At 50.4% G+C, this 22,537-nt stretch overlaps 1 protein-coding gene and 1 non-coding gene across 4 annotated transcripts in view; both read left to right on the top strand.

The window, feature by feature from the left end:
* Window positions 1-1,314: 1,314 nt before the first annotated feature.
* PGS1 (phosphatidylglycerophosphate synthase 1) overlaps window positions 1,315-22,537 on the top strand; it is a 44,460-nt gene continuing 23,237 nt past the window's right edge. For 2 of the 3 annotated variants that reach the window (XR_010339813.1, XM_064369407.1), the window contains exons 1-5: window positions 13,586-13,669; window positions 17,813-17,890; window positions 19,576-19,675; window positions 20,669-20,858; window positions 21,998-22,176. Coding sequence is in view for 2 of the 3 variants with exons in the window: in XM_064369407.1 (XP_064225477.1) it covers window positions 13,664-13,669; window positions 17,813-17,890; window positions 19,576-19,675; window positions 20,669-20,858; window positions 21,998-22,176 (553 nt within the window). In the remaining variant the exon portion in view is untranslated. Of the gene's footprint in view, window positions 1,475-13,479; window positions 13,670-17,812; window positions 17,891-19,575; window positions 19,676-20,668; window positions 20,859-21,997; window positions 22,177-22,537 lie in introns of those variants that run through there. The other variant, XM_012453589.3, reaches the window with a different exon arrangement.
* LOC135271732 (small nucleolar RNA SNORA30/SNORA37 family) lies at window positions 21,257-21,385 on the top strand. The gene has a single exon (XR_010339868.1). It is a non-coding gene; the product is annotated as a small nucleolar RNA SNORA30/SNORA37 family (small nucleolar RNA).

Below are 22,537 nucleotides of genomic sequence, written 5' to 3'. Positions count from 1 at the left end.
TCAAGTTTAACACCTTAGGGGTGTTGTACATGCCTAAAGAACACCCTATCACTTACAGCCTCAAACTGTAATTTCCCCACTTATCAGTGAGGAGTCAATTGTTATGATTATTTTTTGATGGAGTTTTGCTCTGTCATCAGGCTGGAGTGCAATGGCATGATCCTGGCGCACTGCAACCTCTTCCTGGTGGGTTCAAGTGATTCTCCTGTCTCAGCCTCCTGAGTAGCTGGGATTACAGGCACGCACCACCACACCCAGCTTATTTTTTGTATTTTTGGTAGAGATGGGGTTTCATCATGTTGGCCAGGCTGATCTTGAATTCCTGACCTCAGATGATCCCCCAGCTCGGCCTCCCAAAGTTCAGGGATTACAGGCGAGAGCCACTGTGCCCGGCTGAGGCGTCAATTTTGACAGCTGGTGGCCAGGCTTGATGGCTCATGCCTGTAATCCCAACACTTTGGGAGGCCGAGGGGAGAGGATCGCTTGAGCCCAGGAGTTCAAGACCAGCCTGGACAACATACTAACACCCCCAACTCTACAAAAAATTAAAAAATTAACGGGCATGGTGGCACAGGCCTGTAGTCCCAGTACTTTGGGAGGATCACCTGAGCCTGGGAGGTCGAAGCTGCAATGAGCCAAGATCATACCACTGCACTCCAGCCTGGGAGACAGACTGAGAGTCTGTCTCAAAACAAACAGGCCAGGTGCTGTGGCTCACACCTGTAATCCCTGCAGTTTGGGAGGCTGAGGTTGAGAGGGGAGCGGATCATGAGGTCAGGAGTTCCAGACCAGCCTGGCCAACGTGGTGAAACTCCGTCTCTACTAAAAATAAAAAAATTAGCTAGGCGTGGTGGTTCATGCCTGTAATCCTAGCTACTCAGGAGGCTGAGACAGGAGAATTGCTTGAACCTGGGAGGCAGAGGTTGCAATGAGCCTAGATCACGCCACTACACTCCAGCCTGGGCGACAGAGCAAGACTCTGCCTCAGAAAAAAGCAAGCAAACAAAAGCTTTTCTGACGGTGAGTTGGAGCCAAGTGTGACGGTGCTTGAGCCTCTAGGCTGCATCCTTTCCTCCGCGAACTGTGACGAGTGACTGCAGGAATGCAGGCCACCTGGCGTCCACCTGGCGTCACGCCCCTCCTGCGGCGTGACCACTGTCCCTCACCTGTGCCGCCAGAGGGGAAACTGAGGCTTTGGGGCGGTGCAGGGCCGTCCTCCCCGGGCCGGGGCTTCCGCGCCTGCGCGCCTGCGCCCCTGCGCAGTGTCCGCGCTCGCCTTTGTCAATAAAGTTAACGCGCGCCAGGAGCGGAAGCGGAAGCGGCTAGTCTCCATGGCGGTGGCGGCGGCAGCGGCTACAGGACCCGTGTTCTGGAGGCGACTGCTGGGCCTCCTGCCTGGCCGCCCCGGGCTGGCCGCGCTCCTGGGACGCCTGTCCGACCGCTTCGGCAGGAACCGGGACCGCCGGCGCAGGAGGTGAGAGAGGCGGCCGGGCCAAGAGCGCAGCCCTGGAGGCTGCGGCCCGGCCCCCCGGCGCTTAAACTCCCCGGGCCCAGCGTCCTGGGCATCCGCAGCGAATCCCTCCCCGGTCCCCTCCCCGGTTTCTGCCCCCGGGGCTCAGCGCCTGAGTTATGTGCTGCTTCACTGGCCTTCTTGAGGGAGGGTGGACGACCCGGGCGCCGCTGTCGGCCGGGTCCAGCCGGCGGGCCTCCTGCGCAGTCCTGGGAGTCCTTGCTCCCCCTCTACCCCGTGCTTGGTGGCGAGCCCCGGCCACTGTGCACTTACACATTAAAAGGGGCACTGTGTGTACATCCAGGGAGCTTCGGTCAAGCTCCAGAGGCTATGTTTATATCGTGGTTTCGGCCCCAGAATGTGAGTGTCAGAGTTAAGAGGGGTCTTTTCCTTAAGTAGTCCTGGCTGTGAGGTGACTTGGCGTGAGTGAATCAGCCTTGCTGGGATTTTGTGTATGCAGCGTTTCTCACATCCTGCCAGAGAGAGCTGTGAAGCAATCCTTAGTAACATTCAGGCATGGGAAGAGGAACCACTCGAAACACTTTTTACACATTTCAAAGGGCCTGTGTTCTGGAAAAGTACTGAAGTTATGTAAGTGATGAAGTAGCTTTGGAGCAATTTGTTCAGGCAGTGGTCTTTTAAAATAAACATTTGCCAAGAACATGCTGGCCTGAGGCTCGCTAATAAAAGAAAGGGGGAGGGGAGAAACAATTCTCTTGTGTGCAAATAGTTTTCTTACTTGAGCCTTAAGCTTGATCTTTAAAAAAAAAAAATCTTAGAACTGCTTCCGTTAGTTGAGGTTGCATTGTGTTAGATTTTCTATCTGTACCTGTACTCCTTGGGTGAGGTTTGACCTCCTGGGGTGAGAGATCTAGCACAGAGATCTGGAGTCCAGTCACGTGTGCTGATTCTAGGTACAGAAAAGAGCTTGCTTCGTAGTGATCTATGGTGGAAGATTTTCATCGAAAACTCAAGTTTGATTTAGGGGGAATTTTTAGGTGATAGAATCAGGACAGGATGGAACTCTTGGAAACCTACTGCTCAGAATGGCTCTAACTTTCACAGTGTTAAACCAGTGGGACTGGGGCTGTAAAAGAAATAGCCTCTCCATTTTCTGCATTTTCATTTTTTCATTGTTTAGCAAAAGACCGGCTCATCTTAGTGGGTGGTGAAGTCAGATGACTTCTGTGTCCTGGCATCAAACCACTGAGATTTGGTTTACAGTTTCAAAAAAATGTTCTGTCCTCAAAGACAAGATGTTTAGATGACTTTGTCATTTCCCCCATATGTTTAAACTATATGACAAACAGTTCATTATTGATCATTGTTCAACACTGGAATTGATTACTAAAGGATGTTGGGACAGTTGACACAAACTCTTTTTTAAAAATCTCTCATGAGTGTGCTTTTTTGTTTTTTGGTGGTGGGGGGGGCAGTTTGCCAGTGGAGATAGTCTAAATTGACGTTCTGAAGTCCTTTTTGTAAGTAGTATGAGTGGATGCAGTTGGTGTGCTTTCATCTTTCCTCATTAAGCCGAGAGAGAAGATTGTTTCTCTGGGACAGCAGTTCAGCCAGCAACTCACTTTCTTGGGCATTAAGACAGAAGTTCTTGTTTTATAATCCTTGGAAATAATGGCTATGGTAGGACCAAGGAATAAAACCAGCATTGAGTGGTAGTGTAGGTTTCTGAGCCCTTCTTTGCCTTATTTGGTGCAGTTTTTTCTGAATCGTTGTGGCTTTGGTGTTCGAGTTACTCATGTGTGTTGTGGCTGCTCACCCTTTATTGGCTGCTGACTTTCATTTCTTCTCCTTTATTCGTTGCATCTCCCAGTTTCTCATTCCCCGAATGATGTGGTTTCTTGTAACTTGCTGATCATTGATTCATTGATAATAGTTGTGTGCAGTCATGAGCTTAAATTATTTTAGGGTTTAGCTTGTCGATCTGAGTCAGCTGTTGGAGGGCCAGTGAACCCTCGTGAGGGGAACGTTCCTTCTACTGCCGCGGTTTCCTTTCAGGCATAGAGACAGCTGCAGAGACAGAGAACTCTACTTAAAATTATTTCTAATTAATGATTTAGAAGTACTGTCATTTCCTCTTAAGCTAGCATCTGACTCATTATCATTAGGGACCGCTGGGTCCATTAATTTATTCATCTTGTGTGTATTGAGCACTGCTGTGCTATGCTAGGTACTCAGAAAGCAAAGATGAAGACACAGCCCCGCCTCCAAGATGCTCAGACCCGTAAACAATTATAAGAAGTAGGTAGAAGGTCATGGCAGTACCTTGGAGAGGTCATGGAAGGCTTCCTGGTGCAATGGCTCAGAGCTGTTTTGAAGGAGGGGTAGGAGTAGGCAGGTTGGGTGAAGAAGAGGGGGAGTGGATGTTCAAGGAATGATAGTGAGTGACATGGACTGCAGCGAAAGGCAATTCTGAAGTCCCGCCAATACTGAAACCATTTCCAGGAGCTGACTGGGGGTACCAAGTAGGGGTTGGAGGGAGGGAAGAAGAGGGGCTAGGAGCAAGCCAGTGTGGGCCAGAGACCCATGAAGACAAGTTCTGAGATTCAATGTATGATTTCTTTTGATTCTGGTTCTGCCTGAGATGGTGGGGGCTTTTATATGAAGTCAGGGGCAGTGGGAGCAGAAAAGAGGGCTGGGTTAGAATTAGTCCTGATGGGGCACGTGGATATTGGTATATTTCATGAAAACAGGGAGTGAAAAAGAGGCTCAGGTTTTGGGGATAACGGATCTCGGTGCACTACAACCTCTGCCTCCCAGGTTCAAGCAGTTCTCTGCCTCAGCCTTAGGAGTATCTGGGATTACGGGCGCGTGCCACATTTGGTCATGTTAATCAGTATCCAGGTTTCTCCAGGTGAGGTGTTCAGTGTCCAGTTGACTGGCAGAACTGGAGCTCAGGAGAGGGAGATGGATGCTTCAGATAGGGTTTTTTTTGAGTCATCCGGCCACACAGAAAGGTCTTGTTGCTTGGAGTAGATGAGACCAAGCGGAAATTATTTCATGAGGACATTTGTTCCTGATCTTGAACTTGCCTGCCATACAAGGAAAGAATTATCCTTATGTTTGAAACTTTTTCACAATTCTAGGAGCTTGTGAGTGTGTGTGTTGGATGGATAGGGGGTTCCTAACTTCTCTGAATTATAAGAGGGGTACAGGTGACCAGCAGATTGTTTTCAATTAGATTTTCTTCCATTGTAGTGGCAGGTCACTTGTTTAATCTATAAGTAGTTTCTACTCTGAGGGACCACCAGATTTCCAGAAGTTACTTTTCTTTGAACTTCGTGGTGTTGGGATTCAGTCTTCCTTACTTTTTAGAGTTAAATATAACCATCTCTTGGTTTATTTATAGCAGTATAATGGATGGGAAGGGGATATTTAGAATCAAAGCATAATTTTCACAAATAATTCAGGTTGGATCTTGCAGTGAATTTAAAGATTTACAACAGACTGACTTTCCCAATTGTAGCTTTAAGTTAATGGTACGTGAGTATCCCTGAGCATGTTATATAGTTGGTGATGAGTTAGACTCAATCAGTTGTCCGCTGGTAGGCGGATAGAAACTGGCCTGGGATTTAAATGGTCTGAATGAGAATCCCTTTGTAGTAGCGTGATCTGATTAATGTAAATGGGTTGGTTTTGAGGGTGCTAGGAGTCAGGCTGGCTGAAGCCCTTTGGAGTCATAGAACCTGGGATCGGTTCTCGTCAGGCACTTTGATGTGCCTGGTACGTTTGACTACCCAAGCTGTATTGTGGGTTATAAATATATTTTGGATTTCTGACCCCCAGTGTAATTGATTTCCTTTTGGCTATGCCAAGAGGACAGTCACCTAGTCAGCATGTGGCCGATTGCTGGCAGCGCGGGCCTCTTGTGCCGGACTTGTTATGGGAGTTCAGCAGGCCGTTGGTCTTTTGTAACCTACGGGAATCCACACTCATTTCCCTTCCTCGGGGTTAGGTCTTGCATTAGTCAGGAACGGCCGCCTGCTGCCAGGGTTGCAGGAAGTACGGTACCTTCGTGTAGTTTCTGGAGCCTTTCTCAGGAAGTGTTATGACTGTTGCTTTTTCTCATCAGTTCACTTTTTTACATTTAAATAATTGTGACTGAGGGGGTAGGGTGAGTTTTTCTCAAAAAGTTGTTTCTGAAAATATCGCAATCCAGAGAGCTCAGTTTCTTTTAAAAAACTTCTTTCTGGTTTCATCGTTTTGTACAGATCTGGATGAGCTCCAGGCCACAGTCTGTACCTTATGGTTAAAGAAGGGCCCCTGGACCTTCAGACCGCACCTCTGAGGAACACTGAATGACCGACCTGTGTTCAGTACAGAGAGCACAACTTCTGCCCTGCTTAGCAAGGACAGCCCTGCAGCTTTACTGTACTCTTTGTTCAGAGTCTCACATACCCTGTTTTGAAAAAAACCCCAAGAAGTTGGCCTGTTACATGTGTCTCATTTGTAGTGGGTGACATTAAGTACTGCAGCTCTAGGGGAAACACGTGTTCTCTGACACCGAGAGAAGCTGGGGAAGGGGCATCTAAAGGTGCAGTGTAGACCATGGTGTAATTCGCTGGTGTTTGCCTGTCTTCAGTGGCATCCCTTCTCTGAGAATGCAGGAGCTCGGTAGGACCTCTAGGCGCTGCTGACGTGCAGAGGAGAAGGGCGAGGGGTGCCAGTGTTTTCCACGAAGCAGAGCACGCACAGCTGCAAAATGGTGAAGTGGAAAACCGTCTCCCCACAAAAGGGAGAGATGACTTCTGTTTTCCCCAGTTTTCTTTTGTAAACAGGTGTCTTCCATAGCTTCTCAGCTGCTTCCTGCTCTCACTGTTTCAGTTTGGCTGATTATTGTGAGCTCAAGTCCCACTGAGGCCTCTAATGGGGGTTTGTGTGCGTGTGGGGTGCATCGTCCTGCCTGGGGCTGCCTGGGTGGCTAGGCAGGCTTCCACTCTCCTTGCTTGGTGGTGGCCCCAGTCCTGGCTCGCCGCTTCCTTCTCAAGGAAGATGTGGATCTTCCTCAAGATGATGGGAAGAAATTTTCCTCCTCTCCCCAAGGTACCCTGCTGCCTTCTTTGGTCCTCTCTCTTGGTAGAGCGATGGGCCACCAGGTCAGGGGTGCTCAGCACCCAGGCCCAGCCTACTCCTCAGTTCAGTGAATTTGCCTGCAAAGATCCCGCGGGAAGCCTTAACTCAGGTGGCTGAACCTTTCTCCGCAGTCAGGCATCCTGTGGGTGGTGGCTGGAGCCGGGCCACTGGCTGGTCCTCTGAGAAGATGCTGGTCTCATTTCACCTTTAGAATGGCAGGCTGAGGACTGTTTTGCATCGTCTGTTCATTTGTTTTGGTTGTTGCCGAGGTTGGTGTGATGATGTACAGCTGGTCTGATGTTGAATGCGGGGGTACTGGTGGTAGGGAGTATCACCGGTTCTTGCCCTGGTCCTGTTCTCTAAACTCCAATATTCCCAAGTAAAGGAGTGGTCTTTACAGAGGAAAGGGTGGCAGAACCTTATTGTCTGACTCCCCAGCCCCCACCACTTCCTCCTTCCTATAACTAGAACTGGGAGCTAGATGGTGTCTAGAAAGAGATGATTCAGGGGAGCCCAGGTCTCGATGTGGAAATTGTGTGTGTACTGGTTTAGTTCTCTAAATGGTGAGTGTGACATGTAACTAGGCTTTTTTGGTAAAATAACCACAGCCTCTCTGCCTCCTCACGTCTCTTGGGGCTTAGCTTTGGGACTGGGCCATGTGGTTTCTTGGTAAGCCTCCCTGGGGTGGGGAATTGCTTGTGTAGGTGGTCAGCCCCTGGAGGCTGGGATTGCCGTGCGGTGGGGCTGCTACTAGCACGGGGATCAACCTTTTCTGAGAAAATTCCCAGGAGTTATGTTGTAGAAAGCCGGGAACTCACCCCCATGGGGTTCTGACTGATATGAAATAATAAAATAGACCCATGAGCATCTAGCAGTGTAGGTTCAGAGCAGGAACTGACTCTTTATATCCTGGCTGATGTGCTTCAGTTAGATGATTTTTTTTTTTTTTTTTTTTTTTTTGGAGAAGAAATTTTCTCCATTGCTCAAGCTGGAGTGCAGTGGTGCGATTGCTGCAGCCTTCACTCCAGGTTCAAGCAATTCTCCTGACCCAGCTTCCCAAGTAGCTGGGACTATCGGCACGCGCCACCACACCCAGCTAATTTTTATATTTTTAGTAGAGATGGGGTTTCTACTGAGTTGCTGGGATTTCAGGCATGCACCACCATGCCTGGCTAACTTTTGTATTTTTAGTAGAGATGGGGTTTTGCCATGTTGGCCAGGCTGGTCTCGAACTCCTGACCTCAGGTGATCTGACTGCCCTGGCCTCCCAAAGTGCTGGGATTACAGGTGTGAGCCACCACACCTGGCCTTTTTTTTTTTTTCTGAGGTGGAGTCTTACTCTATAATCCAGGCTGGAGTGCAGTGGCGTGATCTTGGTTCACTGTGGCCTCGAATTTCTGGGTTTAAGCAATCTTCCTGCCTCAACCTCCCTAGTAGCTGGGACTATAGATGCACGCCACCATGCCTGGCTAACTTAATTTTTCTAGAAAGGGGGTTTCTCTATGTTGCCGAAGTTGGTCTTGAACTCCTGGCCTCGAGTGATCCTCCTGCATCAGCCTCCTAAACTGCTAGGATTATAGGCACATGCCACTGTGCTTGGCCATTTGGTTTTGTTGAGTGACACCAGTCCAGATGTGGTCTCCGTGGCATATGGTGTAATCGTGGGGACTTGTGTAAAACAATTGGCCCCTGTTTTAAGCACCTTCCTTTTTGGGGCATGTCAACAAATTGTCCCTTGAAGCTTGAGTCTCCATAATGTATCCATGAAACTTAGTTGGCTTTCAGCTCCTTCTCCTCTCTAACAAAAATAAACCTGTCAGTACACAGATTAAACAGGAAGCCAACATAAAAAAGCCTTCAAGAGCTCTTGGCCTGAGGCCCTGGTGGAACATTCCCAGCAAGAGCTGCCTGGTAAAGAGGAGACCTGCTTAGGATAGCCCCGGGGCCTCTGGGCTCATCAGTCTTGTGCCTGCCAAAGTGGGTTTCTGCAGGTAGGACGGAGGTGATAGGTGGACCCTGACACGTGTGTAGACTCCGTGTGTGTGTGTGTTTTCTCTGGACTGTTGAGACCCTCTTGAGTTTTTCTGCTGAGAGTGGTCTTGTTGGTTCCTGCTTGCTTGCTTTCTGCACTTGACCTCCAGGATCTGGACTATTGAAGACCTCTTGGGTTTTTCTGCTGAGAGTGGTCTTGCTAGTTCCTGCTGCTTTCTTTTTTTCTTCTTTGTTTTTTGAGATAGAATCTTGCTCTGTTGCCAGTAGCCAGGCTGGAGTGCAGTGGTGCTATTTTGGCTCACTGCACCTCCACCTCCCGGGTTCAAGCAATTCTCCTGCCTCAGCCTCCTGAGTAGCTGGAACTACAGGTGCGTGCCACCACACCTGCTAATTTTTGTATTTTAGTGGAGACGAGGTTTCACTGTATTGGCCAGGATGGTTCCGATCTCTTGACCTCGTGATCTGTCTGCCTCAGCCTCCCAAAGTGTTGGGATTACTGGCGTGAGCCACCGCGCCTGGCACTTCTTTCTCTCTCTTTTCTTTTCTTTTCTCTTTTCTTTTCTTTTCTCTTTTCTTTTCTTTTCTTTTCTTTTCTTTTCTTTTCTTTTCTTTTCTTTCTTTCTTTCTTTCTCTTTCTTTCTTTCTTTCTTTTCTTTCTTTCTTTTCTTTCTTTCTCTTTTCTCATTCTTCCTGTACTTGACCTCCAGGATTAAGCGATTGTCCCACCTCAACCTCCCGAGTAGCTGGGACTACAGGCATGTTCCTCCATGCCTGGCTAATTTTTTTTTTTTTTTTTTTTAATTTTTTGTAGAGACAGGGTCTTGCTATGTTGCCCAGGCTGCTCCGGAGCTCCTGGCCTTAAGCAATTCTCCTGTCTTAGACTCCAGAGTGCTGGGATTATAGGTGTGAGCCATTGCGCCCAGCCCAGTCCCTGCTGCTTACGTTTGTTCACACTGCTGGGAACATCCTCCTCTCTGCACTCCATGTTTTTTTGAGGCCTTTTGGAGGTAGAACGCTCCCAGTAGCCCAGGCATCACCAGCTCCCCTTTTTGATGCCTTGAAGCACGTACACTATTTGGACATTGATTTAATTTTAGCATTTTTTCTTGAGTTCTTAGATGATGTCAGGTATGTAAGTCTGTGAGCCCACCAAGGTTGTGGGAGGCAGAGACTGCCTGGTTCATTTGTGCTGTCCGTGGTATGTCACACGTGCTCACATGCTGGCTTTGGTGATGGTTAAGTTGGACTTGCCCTCTCCTGGGTTGCTGTGTGCCAAGGAGTGTTTCCTTGTCTTCCCTTTTCTTTGGGTGGGGGAACAGAGTCTCTCTCTGTCACCCAGGTTGGAGCGCAGTGGCACAATCCTGGCTCATTGCAACCTCTGCCTCCTGGTTTCAAGTGATTCTCCTGCTTCAGCCACGCCTGGCTAATTTTTGTATTTTTAGTAGAGATGGTGTTTCACCATGTTGGCCAGGCTGGTCTTGAACTCCTGACCTCAGGTGATCTGCCTGCCTTGGCTTCCCGAGGTGCTGGGATTACGGGCATGAACACTCCACCTTGCCCCTTTTCTTTTTTCTCTTTTTTTTTTTTTTTTTTTTGAGACGGAGTTTTGCTCTTGTTGCTCAGGCTGGAGTGCAATGGCGCGATCTTGGATCACCGCAACCTCCGCCTACTGGGTTCAGGCAATTCTCCTAGTCTCAGCCTCCTGAGTAGCTGGGATTACAGACATCCACTACCACACCTGGCTAATTTCATATTTTTTTTACTAGAGATGGGGTTTCTCAATGTTGGTCAGGCTGGTCTTGAACTCCCGACCTCAGGTGATCCGCCCGCCTCAGCCTCCTAAAGTGCTGGGATTACAGGCGTGAGCTACCGCACCTGGCCCCGCTTTTATTGTTTTCTTTTCTTTTCTTTTTTGAGATGAAGTCTCGCTCTGTCGCTCAGACTGGCGTGCAGTGGTGTGTTCTTGGCTCACTGCAACCTCTGCCTCCCGGGTTCAAGCGATTCTCCTGCCTCAGCCTCCTGAGTAGCTGGGATTACAGGCACCGACCACCATACCTGGCTAATTTTTTTGTATTTTTAGTGGAGTCGGGGTTTCACTATTTTGGTCAGGCTGGTTTTGAACTCCTGACCTCAAGTGATCTGCCCTCCTCGGCTTGCCAAAGTGCTAGGTAGGCATGAGCTACTGTGCCCAGCTGCGGCTCTCACCTTCTATGAAGGCTGTGTGACCTGGGGCAGTACAGATGGCACCTGGTTTTTGGATGGTCTGAGAGATGGCAGAGGTGCCCTGAGGCAGAGAAGACATTGATCTTACGCTGCTGTTGCCCGTTTCGCCCCCACAGACCGTGTTTCCTTAGTGAATATTAGACTCCAGGCCCCCTTGGGGTCTCAGGTTGATGGGTTGCTGAGCACCTTTCCCATTGTCTTGTGGTTTTTGCTGCACTGAGGGGTCCTTCCCTCTCCTCTCTCTAGCACTGCAGGAGGTGGCCCAGGACGTGGGAAACCCAGGCAGCAGCGAGCCCTGCTTTACACATCTAGGCCTTTCATTTGCAAGCTGATGTCCGGGAGTGTCATCACCCCTTCTAGAGACAGTGGGGGAGAACAGCTGTTTCCCACCTCTGCCCTGGGTGGCCACGGCCAGTCCCAGACTTCCAGGATCCACAGAGCCAGCACCTTCTGCTGTTGACTAAGGTTTTCTTGGCAGTGAATTGGGCATGACCAGTGGGCTTTCTGGGAAGTGCAGCTGTGGGCCATCTGGTGTCTGTGCAGGAACATTTACGAACCCGGGGAAGATTCAGGGCTTTATCATGAGGCAAGCAAGTGAAATCATCTTCCTGGAATTTGTGGCCATCCAGACCTTGGGATGTTCGAACGTCCTCTCCCCCGAGTTCCTCTTGAGGTCACATACTGAAGCGGATTTTCCTGCTGCTGTTTGCAGGACCAGGATTCATAGTAGGTCAGGTTTGTGTGGGGTTCTCAGCATGCAGTCCCTCCGCCCCCGTCCCCCGCAGGTTTTTCAGTCATTGAGCGGCAGAAATGTAGCTCTGGGCAGAAGCGCATCTCCTCCAGCCTCAGCCTCAGTGGAGTGTGGCGTCTGCCAGAGGTGCAGCTTTGTGTGGTCAGGCCAACACTGGCCAGAGATGGTGTGTGACCCCACCAAAGAGGATGTGTCTGATGTTGAAGGGGCATGGCTCATCATCACTTTTTTTTTTTTCTTGAGATAGAGTTTCATTCTTGTCATCCAGGCTGGAGTGCAATGGCACTCTCAGCTCACTGCAACCTCTGCCTCACAGGTTCAAGCAGTTCTCCTGCTTCAGCCTCCCAAGTAGCTGGGATAACAGGCGCCTGCCACCATACGCAACTAATTTTTTTGTATTTTCATTTTTAGTAGAGATAGGGTTTCACTATGTTGGTCAGGCTGATCTTTGAACTCCTGACCTCAGGTAATCTACCTGCCTCAGCCTCCCAAAGTGCTGGGGTTACAGGCATGGGCCTCCGTGCCCAGCCAGGGCTCATCACTCTTGAGAGGAGCTCCTTTTCTCCAGCCTCTTCCTGCTCCAGCTTTTCTTTCTAAGTCTGATTTTGATTGATTGAGACAGGGTCTCGCTGTGTCACCCAGGCTGGAATGCAAAGGCATGATCATAGCTGGAAGAACAGCCTTGGGCTCAGGCAATCCTCTAGCCTCAGCCTGCTGAGTAGCTGGGACTACAGGGGTGTGCCACCACGTCCAGCTAATCAAAAAAAAATTTTTTTTTCTGAGACCAAGTCTTGCTCTGTCACCCAGACTGGAGTGTAGTGGCTTGATCTCTGCTCACTGCAACATCTGCCTCCCAGGTTTAAGCGATTCTCCTGCCACAGCCTCCCAAGTAGCTGGGATTAGGCGTCTACCTCACACACCCAGCTAGTTTTTTGTATTTTTAGTAAAGACAGAGTTTCACCATGTTGGCCAGACTGGTCTTGAACTCCTGACTTCAGGTGATCTACCTACCTCGGCCTCTCAAAGTGCTGGGATTATAGGTACGAGCCGCTGCGCCTGACTGGAAATTGGATTTTTAAAGAGAAAAGTTTCTTTTTCTGGGTGCTTCCTTGAATAGAAAACCTGTTTATCTCCTGATTCATAAAGCGGCGCGTCTGGGCTGTAATCATCAGACTCCTGCCAGAGTTACTCTTGTGCTAGGTTCTTTTAGTGGTGGGCTGTAGGCAGATTTTTTTTTTTTCCCCTTGAGATGGAGTTTTGCTCTTTTTGCCCAGGCTGGAGTGCAATGGCATGATCTCAGCTCACCGCAACCTCCGCCTCCCTGGTTCAAGCGATTCTCCTGCCTCAGTCTCCTGAGTAGCTGGGATTACAGGCATGTGCTGTCATGCCCAGCTAATTTTGTATTTTTAGTAGAGACAGGGTTTTCCATGTTGGCCAAGCTGGTCTCGAACGCCAGACCTCAGGTGATTTGTCCACCTTGGCTTCCCAAAGTGCTGGGATTACAGGCGTGAGCTACTGTGCCCGGCCTGTAGGCAAATTTTTTTGAGGTAGAGTCATTAGAAGGTTGCCATGTGGTGGCAAACCATGTGGGAGCTTTTGTGAGTTTACTTGTGGATGCTCTAAATTAGTTCTTGAGTTGTTTGGAATCACAGTGTGGGTTTATCTATAGGTATTGACACTTCTCAAGTTGCTTAATTAGTAGGCTCTTTAAGGAATAAGAGGAACGGAGGCTGAAGGAAAAATCCTTTAGCAGCACTCGAGTTGGGCCCACTTTTTAAAATGTTCTAGAAAATCTGACATTCATAAAACAAAAGCACACTCATCTCCGAGCCCCTCTTCACCCCGCAGTAACTGAGAGGGGATTCTGCAGAAGTATTTGAGGTATAACCCTGTTGCATATTTCTTTAACTAGGTCACCATGGCTGTTACTGGCTCCCTTGCTGTCCCCAGCTGTTCCCCAGGTCACCTCCCCACCGTGCTGCCTGTGTCCAGAAGGCGTGCACCGGTTCCAGTGGATCAGAAACCTGGTTCCCGAATTTGGAGTCTCCAGTTCTCATGTCAGGGTGCTTTCTTCCCCAGCAGAGTTTTTTGAGCTCATGAAGGTAAGTTGTGTCTAAAGGAAAAAAAGTTTGAGTTAGAGCTTTTGGGGGATCCGGTTGGTGAGTCCTGAGTGCTTTCTAGTCTAGAAGCTGTTGCTAGCTGCTCAGCTTATTCCTTTTGGGTTTTACCTGTTAGGTTTCAGCTCATGGATGATTGAGCTGAGCCACAGACAGAAACTTACCTGTGGGGCCAGTGTCTCAGGTGGAGAAGCTCTGAGGAGGCAACCGTGAGAACAAGGACCTAGACTTTATTCATTTTGTTATTTTATTTTTATTTTTTTGAGATGGAATCTCCCTCTGTCACCCAGGCTGGAGTACAGTGGCGTGATCTCAGTTCACTGCAACCTCTGCCTCTGGGGTTCAAGCAGTTCCCCTGCCTCAGCCTCCCCAAGTAGGTGGGACTATAGGAGTGTGCCACCATGCCCAGCTATTTTTTTTGTATTTTTAGTAGAGATGAGGTTTCACCATGTTTGCCAGACTGGTCTTGAACTTTTGACCTCGGGTGATCTGCCAGCCTTGGCCTCCCAAAGTGCTGAGATTGCAGGTGTGAGCCACTGCGCCTGGCCTATTTGGTTATTTTTGAGACGGGGTCTCACTGTGTTAACCAGATGGGTCTTGAACCACTGGGCTCAAGTGATCCTCCCGCCTTGGCCTCCCACAGTACTGGCCATCCCATGTGGCCATGGGCCTAGACTTTGATTCTTTTTTTGTTTGAAAAGGAGTCTCACTCTGTCACCCAGGTTGGAGTGTAATGGTGTCATCTCAGCTCACTGCAGCCTCTGCCTCCGGGGTTTAAATGATTCTCCCGCTTCAGCCTCCTGAGTAACTGGGACTACAGGTGCGTGCCACCATACCCAGCTAATTTTTGTATTTTTGATAGAGACGAGGTTTCACTATGTTGCCCAGGCTGGTCTCGAACTCCTGATCTCGTGATCCACCTGCCTTGACCTCCCAAAGTGCTGGGATTACATGCGTGAGCCACCGTGCCAGGCCTAGACTTTGATTCTTGTGGGCACACTGATTCCTTTTGTTCCGTGGTGAAGTTGTGGACCATGAGAAGGGAGGTTGGTGAGGACCTGTGGGCTGCATGGGTATGTCCTTGCTAAAGGTGACAGGGAAGGAGGGCACCCTTATCTAGTCTGTGCATGATGGACCCCTGACCCTGGAATCATCTCCAAACACGGTAGTGTCCTCTTGGTAGATGTAATTGATAGGAAGTAAAAACCTGCGGGTAGGGATTTGCTATGCATGAAGAGGCCTTTCAAGATAACTGGGGAATTTAGACATCCTGGGTCTAAGCCTTGTTGTCTTGGTTCTTTAGGAACTCTGTCTTCAGTGTGTGCCTTTCCTCTCCTGGTAGTGATGAAAGTTTTGTATTTGGGGGTTCAGCTTTCAACATGTTACTCAGGTTTACATGCCACATCTAGTTATTCTGGTTAAACTGCTAATTGGAATGAAGTAATTCAACACTAAGGAATTTTTAACAGCATGAACTCCCTGAGTTTGTATCAGCGATGATATTAGAATGAACATCTGGCCGGGCTCGCTGGCTCACGCCTGTCATCCCAGCACTGTGGGAGGCCGAGGCGGGTGGATCACCTGAGGTCAGGAGCTCGAGACCAGCTGGCCAATATGGTGAAACCCTGTCTCTACCAAAAATACAAAAGGGTGGTGCACACCTGTAATCCTGGCTACTCGGATGCTGAGGCAAGAGAATTACTTGAACCTGGTTGAACCCAGGAGGCAGAGGTTGCAGTGAGCTGAGATTGCACCACTGCACTCCAGACTGAGTGACAGAGTGAGACTCTATCTTAAAAAAAAAAAAAAAAAAAACAGAACGAACGTCTGATGGGGCTGGGCAAGCAGGCAGAATGCTGGGAGACAGTAGGAAATGTAGGTAGAGACTCACCTTTGTGCAGAAAATGAACTCTCAGTCATTTGAATGGCTGCCCATTTCTCTCCTTTTGCCCTCCTGTTCTGTTGATCCACACTTAGCTTCATTTCTGGCTAATTCCAGAACGCATTCTGTGTGTGCGTGCGTGCACACAGGCGTGTCCTTTTGTTCTCCCCTCTCACCCGCCTTCCTGTACTGCTTGTCTGTCCTGGGCATCCTTGTTTGTGCTGAATGATGCTGCAACTGTTGGCTCTTTGCTCCTACTTGGTTCTCTCCTTGGCTTGGAGAAACAGGTTTTTCACAGGCAATTCTTCTCTGTCCTAATCAACTCTGGGAGGTTGACTGACTGTCTACATGTGGTGATTCCCTGGCCAGGAGGTCGTCCCTGCCTGAGGAGGGTGGGCCTGCAGAGAGTGGGAAGGCGGGGAGGGGCTTGCCCCAGCAGGCTGAGAAGACACCAGGGGCTGCGTTTCCTGCCATCTGGGCTGGACTGTGGGCAGATTGTCCTGGCTTGTGTCACACTGAGTAGCATGTGTTTCTTTCCAGGGCACACAGCAAGAAGAGAAGACAGTGCTGGTTTCTGCCTGGTCCTCATGCCTTCATTATAGCTGTAGGGCCTGGTGTCCTATAGTAAACAGTCAGAAATGCTTTGGTTGCCTGAACTAAATTGTCTTATGCCTTATTTATTTTTTTCCTTTCTTTATAATCATCAACCCCACAAACATCTCTATTTTTATTGGTAGCAAAACAAAGGAAATAGCAACCTTGGAAAGTTGCTTTGTTTTTTCCTTGTCCGGAAGCCTTTCCTAGTGATCATTCATGTTTCTGTCTACTCAAGTTGCCTGTCTTCCTGTGTTGAGGATGTGGGGTGGGCTGTGATGTTCCTTCTGAAAGGGAAGCAGGTAGATGTGAAACTGCTTCCTTCTCACCTGCGTCTCCTGTGTATCTTTTGGGGTTTGACCTTTGGTACACTGCCATTCTTTGCACCCCTGCTTCCTCCTCTGGAATGGGGCTGCTAGGGAGAGGACCTGGCTGATAGGACTGATTTGGGATGCCATCTTTGGGCATTGGTGTGTTCCGCTCACATGTCTGTATAGCTGTGTGTCTGCGTTTCAAAAGTGATGCGTGCTCAGTATGGACGTTGGAAACTGTGCAGATGGGTAGAAAGTGAAGAGGACGGGTTCGTGTCCGTACTCCCCTTCCTTTGAGCTCTGCTCTCTGGGGGACAGTTTGCTACATATTCTTTATGCTTCTACAGACACATGTGTGCCTGCCTGCATGCTGTGTGCAGGAGTGAGGCGTAAGATAGGGGAGAACGGGTCATTTGCTTTTGTCTCAGCAATCCATTGTGGATGTTTGTGGCAGTATGCACAGATTGCCTTCATTCTTCTTTGTTTTGAGACAGAGTCTTGCTCTGTTGCCTGGGCTGGAGTGCAGTGTTGTGATCACAGCTCACTATAACCTCTGCCTCCTGGGTTCAAGTGATTCTTCTGCCTCAGCCTCCCAGGTAGCTGGGATTACAGGCATGTGCCACCATGGCCTGGCTAATCTTTATACTTTTTTTAATTATGTTTTAAATTTTTTTTATTTTTTGAGATGGAGTTAAGTTCTTGTTGCCCAGGCTGGAGGGCAATCATGCAGTCTTGGCTCACTGCAACCTCCACCTCCTGGATTCAAGTGATTCGTCTACTTTGGCCTCCCTAGCAGTTGGGATTATAGGCATGCGCCACCACACCCAGCTAATTTTCTGTATTTTTAGTAGAGACGAGGTTTCTCCATGTTGGTTAGGCTGGTCTTGAACTCTGGACCTCAGGTGATCTGCCTGCCTTGGCCTCCCAGGGATTAGAGGCATGAGCCACTGTGCCCAGCCAAATCTTTATGTTTTTAGTAGAACGGGGTTTCGCCATGTTGGCCAGGCTGGTCTCAAACTCCTGGCCTCAAGTGATCCACCTGCCTTGGCCTCCCAAAGTACTGGGATTATAGGCGTGAGCCACTACACCCAGCCTGCTTTCATTCTTCTTAATGGCTGTGCTGCATTTTATAGTTGTCCTAGACTTGCTTTACTTTGCAGGCTATTTTTGCTTAGGATTGTGGTTACCATACACATTTTCAGCTTGCTTTAAATCATCATCGGTGAAGACATGGGATAGTTCAGCATGGAGTGCGATTTGCCTCCTAGGTCAAAGGGTTCTGTTTTCTTAGTGAACCATGAAAGTGATGCATGTGAATTTTGAATTTTTCTCCTCTTTCAGGGGCAGATAAGAGTGGCCAAGAGGCGAGTCGTGATGGCATCCCTCTACCTGGGGACAGGTCCTTTGGAACAGGAGCTGGTAAGTTTTGGGGGAGATGGTACTGGCAGCAGTAGTGAATGGGCCCTAGCATGCCACGGCTTTTTGCACCATGGAGTTGGTGTGGAGCGGCCCTTCCTTGGTCTCCATGGCAGAGCCAGCTCTTGTTTTTGTTGCCCCAGATATGGGCATGTCAGGAGGGCCCGGTGAGGAGAGCGTGGGGAGGCCCGGTCTGGGCCTTCTGGCCTCGCTGGCAGTGTCCTCCTGCCCACACAGAGCCCCAGGCAGCTCTGTCTCGGCCAACTGTGTCCAGGGCTCGGCTTCATGCTCTGCAGGCTGGAGTGGCCTGTGAGCTAAGAAACAGTGGTTTTACATTTTCAAATAATTGGGGAAGAAAAAAATATTTCGTGACTTATGAAAAATTTAAATTTCTGTATTGGTCAATAACATTTTATTGGAACACAGCCACACTCATTCATTTGTGTATTATCTGTGGCCGCTTTCATGCTGCAGTGGCAGAACCCATCTGGTCCGTAAAGCTCCAATAATTTACTCTCTGGCCATTTACAGAAAAGGCTTTCTGACCCCATACTAGACTAATGGGCCTGAGTGCAAGTTAGGCTGGCTGGCCAGCCGGCTCTGCCAAGGGCTGGTGTCAGGTGCCGGGGCTGCGGCCAGCCTTGTTCCCCTCAGACTTGCCGTTGTGCCACACTTGTCACTTACAGTGAGCTAGGTGGGTGGGAAGGAGCCAGCGGTCACCAGGTTTGTATGAGGTGTTGGGGCTAGCGCAGGTTCTGGTGCATGGCGGGACCCGTGGTTCAGCTGAAGTGAGTCTGTGAATGAGATCACGTCTTTCTCTTAGTCTCCTGGGATTGCTTTCTGCTCGGTGTAGTGAAATGGATGGGCCTGTTGCCCAGAGTTAGTGCTGTTTCTTGGTCTGTCCTTGTTTAGAGTCACAGGTGGGAGCTGTAGGGATTGGAGCGTGGAGAGGGAGGGCAGTGGATTCACATGAGCAGTCCTCCCCCTCTCTGCCTCTCCTAGGAAGTAGGCCTCCTTCTATTTTTAGGATATACCCTCCATTCCAAGCCCGGGAGCCTGTCTGTTCTCATGAGAGAAGAATATAATGCCCACACTGTGGAGAGTGGCCAGTGGGCAGGTTGTGTCTCGGATTCATTTATTTGGCAAATATTTACTAAGTGCTCTTTATGAGGAGGGCGCTGTTTGTTGTGTCTGTGTGAGGATTATCTGTGTTGAAATGTACATAGAACCTGGTGTCGTAGCGTTTCCAGGGTGGCAAGGGCCGGCTCTCGGGCGGCATGCCTCTGGCTGTAGGTCCCCTTTCCCTTGCTAGAGGCCTGGGCTGATCAGAGCCCCTGGGTGGCTGCTTCTGATGATCATGAAGGGGCTCTCAGAGAACTTTTGTGGTGTTGGTGTCTGAGTGCCGATGGCACAAACCTGTCTTTGGAGAAGAAGATGAGGGCGCTAGGTGATGGGGCGATTGGTTTCTTTTTAAATACACCTCTGGCCCCAACACCTCATACAAACCTGGTGACCGCTAGCTCCTTCGCACCTACCTATCTCACTGTAAGTGACAAGTGTGGCACAACAAGTCTGAGGGGAACAAGGCTGGCCACAGCCCTGGCACCTGACACCAGCCCTTGGCAGAGCTGGCCGGCCAGCCCAACTTTTGTCTTAATCTTTTCTTCGTCTGTGTTCTTTCTTGGCAGGTGGATTGCCTGGAAAGTACTCTAGAAGAGTCACTCCAAGCAAAGTTTCCTTCAGATCTCAAGGTCTCCATTCTCTTAGACTTCACTCGGGGCTCACGAGGTAGGTGGCATGCACGCCTGGCCCCCTCACGCTTCCTGTGTCAGATACTCAGTTCCTGGAGGAGTTACTGTCACCCCCTCATCCTCAGGCAGAGACAGGGCTGTTTGAAGATCATCCGAGCCGGCCCAGGACTGCCTGATGGTGCGAGTTAGGGTTTTTTCTGCAGCAAGTGATTGAAAGCCCAACTAAAAACAGCTAAGGCAGGAGCTGAGTGCAGTGGCTCGCCCTATAGTCCCACCTGCTCGGGAGGCTGAGGTGGGCGGATTGCTTGAGCCAAGGAGTTTGAGTCCAGCCTGGGCAACGTAGCCAGACTTTGTCTCTTGAAAAACTGCCACAGGCAGAAAGACTTCAGCTGTGAACTCCTGTGGCTGATCCACCTTGGGAGGCTTGTGATTTGGTTTGACTGCGTCACCAGGATCCATCCCCTAGCTGTTGCCTTTGGGCTGGCTTCCTCCTCAGGCTCTGTGTGGTGGCCGCTGGTGGCTCAGGCCTGCCTCCCCAGGATTCCTTGTCCTTTGGAAGAGTCTGGTTCCCTGAGAGTCAGGTCAAAGCCCCCGAGTGGCCTGACATGGGCGCATGCCCAGCTGGGAGCTTAGAGTGTGCTGAGCAGCCCAGCCCAGACCTGTGTGCTCCCCCGTGGAGCTGGGGGTGAGGCGTGAGGTGAGTAGGGTGATCTTCCCCCAGAGCAGAAATGCTGCAAGTGGATGGAGTAGTGCCCCAGGAGGAGGTTGGGTGCAGTTACCAGGAGGAGGGTGAGTGGGTGCTGGGTGGCAAAAACAGCAGGTGTCTGCCACGCCCAGCACTCCAGGCCTGATATGTGGCCAGCATGCAGGACGGAGGGTGGCCGGGGGACCTCTGGCTAGGAGTAGCCCCAGTTGGTGCGACTGATTGAGGTGGATGGCACAGGCGAAGGCGAGGCACACGGAGGTGGTAGGGGCAGGACACCTTCCTGCTGTGAGTCAGCTGCTGCTTTCTCTGTGTCTGTGTGTCCAGGCCGGAAGAACTCCCGCACGATGCTGCTCCCACTCCTGCAGAGGTTCCCAGAGCAGGTCCGAGTCTCCCTCTTTCACACGCCGCACCTCCGCGGCCTGCTCCGGCTCCTCATCCCTGAGCGCTTCAATGAGACCATCGGCCTCCAGCACATTAAGGTGTACCTCTTCGACAACAGCGTCATCCTGAGCGGGTGAGTGCGTCCCACCCTCGGTGCTTTCGCCTTCATGCTCTGCAGGCTGGAGGGCAGTGGAATAGGAGCAGCGGGAAACCCGTTCCCCTTAGCCTTGGAGAACCTGCTTGTAGGTCTGGCTGTTGTGCACCCGCAGCACCTCCCGTGGCACTGTCTCTGCCACTGAGGCCGGAAGCCCCCAAGGGCTGACTGGAAGCCACCATTGATTGGGCACTTAGCATGTGCTGGCCACTCAGATATGCTGTCTGTTCCTGCCTCACAGTGACCCTCTGTAGTATTTTCCTCACTGTGTACACGTGGAGACAGATGAAAGAGGTTGAGGCACTTGTCAGGTAGAGAGAGCCAGAGAAATAAACAAGAGTCAGACCTGGAAGTCCAGGTCCTTGGGTTGATAAACATGGGCCCTTTCACAGGCCCTCTCCTCCGCAGTGGGGCCAGGATTGGGTTGCTGGTGCCGAGAGAAAGCCCTTGATGGCATCCTTGCCCTGGTACTGTACCAGTGGCAGCTGTCACTTAATGGAACAAAGAAAACAAACAAACGTGGGCGCTGATAAATAGCCCTGCATGGGCTGGGCACGGTGGCTCACGCCTGTAATCCCAGCACTTTGGGAGGCTGAGGCAGAGGGATCACCTAAGTTTGAGACCAGCCTGGCCAACATGGCGAAACCCTGTCTCTACTTAAAATACAAAAATTAGCCAGATGTGGTGGTGCACCCCTGTCATCCAGCTGTTCGGGAGGCTGAGGCAGGAGGATCACTTGAACCTGGGAGGTGGAGGCTGCAGGTAGCCAAGATCGTGCCACTGCACTGCAGCCTGGGCGACAGAATGATACACTGTCTCAAAAAAAAAAAGAAAAATGCCCTGCATGATTAGTTGACTTTCTGCATCTCCTCTTCTCAGCTAGATTGTCAGCTCCTTGAGAGGAGGGCCTGTGGGTCACATTGCTGTGTCACCTGTCACCTTGGATTGGCTCTGGCTTTGTCTCTTGCACATGTTCATTGCTGAGTAGCTATTTGTTAATTGCATCCTGACCTGAATTTGTCACCACCCCATTAGTTCACCTGAGACCTGGGTCACCAGGACACGCTGCTGCATACTCTTGCCTGAGTCCTCCTCACCTGCATCTTCCCTCCCTGTAGTGCAAACCTGAGTGACTCCTACTTCACCAACCGCCAGGACCGCTACGTGTTCTTGCAGGACTGTGCGGAGATTGCCGACTTCTTCACCGAGCTGGTGGATGCGGTGGGGGATGTGTCCCTGCAGCTGCAGGGGGACGACACAGTGCAGGTGCTGGATGGGATGGTGCATCCTTACAAAGGTAGGGGCTGCCACTGACACCCTGCTGTGGCTGTGGGTGGGGTGGAGTGAGGGCCCAGGAGAGCACACCTCTGGGCGGCCTTGCCATAGGCATAGGAGACTGGGTGGCAGGGCTTCATTCTGCTTTTGTCCTTGAAGCCAGACAGATGTGAGTCACTGACCATCTGTCATGCTCTGTGGGTGAGAGAGCCGGCCCGGGAAGGTGGGAGCGTGGGCCTGGGCCTGTGTGCCTGGGTGAGTGACCCAGGAGCCTGCCCTGCATCACAGGAAGCAACCTGGCCAGCAGCTAGGGTCCATTCACCCAAGCCTACCACATGGGCCTGTGGCTCCCAGCTCCCTTCCGGTCTGTGGCTCCCTGCCTG

This window comes from Aotus nancymaae, unplaced genomic scaffold (assembly GCF_030222135.1).
Source record: "Aotus nancymaae isolate 86718 unplaced genomic scaffold, 86718_ANA_hifiasm-v0.15.2.pri h1tg000089l, whole genome shotgun sequence".
Classification (NCBI taxonomy): domain Eukaryota; kingdom Metazoa; phylum Chordata; class Mammalia; order Primates; family Aotidae; genus Aotus; species Aotus nancymaae.
The sequence above is the reverse complement of the archived record's forward strand: the minus strand, read 5'-3'. Positions and strand labels throughout refer to the sequence as shown.